Source organism: Alligator sinensis, unplaced genomic scaffold (assembly GCF_000455745.1).
Source record: "Alligator sinensis unplaced genomic scaffold, ASM45574v1 scaffold458_1, whole genome shotgun sequence".
NCBI classification, from domain to species: domain Eukaryota; kingdom Metazoa; phylum Chordata; order Crocodylia; family Alligatoridae; genus Alligator; species Alligator sinensis.
The window spans coordinates 2498275-2498660 of NW_005841944.1; the positions used below are offsets into that span (position 1 = coordinate 2498275).

The window sequence follows — 386 nt, forward strand, 5'->3', positions numbered from 1 at the left end:
GCTCCCGCTCCGCGATGCCGCGGCCGGGCAGGAACACGTACAGCGACCAGAAGCCGCCCTACTCCTACATCTCGCTGACCGCCATGGCCATCCAGAGCTCGGCCGAGAAGATGCTGCCGCTGAGCGAGATCTACAAGTTCATCATGGACCGCTTCCCCTACTACCGGGAGAACACGCAGCGCTGGCAGAACTCGCTGCGCCACAACCTCTCCTTCAACGACTGCTTCATCAAGATCCCGCGCCGGCCCGACCAGCCGGGCAAGGGCAGCTTCTGGGCGCTGCACCCGGACTGCGGGGACATGTTCGAGAACGGCAGCTTCCTGCGGCGCCGCAAGCGCTTCAAGGTGCCGCGCGCCGCGCCCGGCGCCGCCAAGGGCCCCGCGGGG

The 386-nt window shown here is 68.1% G+C and overlaps 1 protein-coding gene across 1 annotated transcript in view; it reads left to right on the top strand.

The window, feature by feature from the left end:
- Nucleotides 1-14: 14 nt before the first annotated feature.
- FOXB1 (forkhead box B1) overlaps nucleotides 15-386 on the top strand; it is a 2103-nt gene continuing 1731 nt past the window's right edge. Inside the window, exon 1 of the mRNA XM_006020044.1 lies at nucleotides 15-375. Within this exon, the coding sequence (XP_006020106.1) occupies nucleotides 15-375 (361 nt within the window). The remainder of the gene's footprint in view (nucleotides 376-386) is intronic.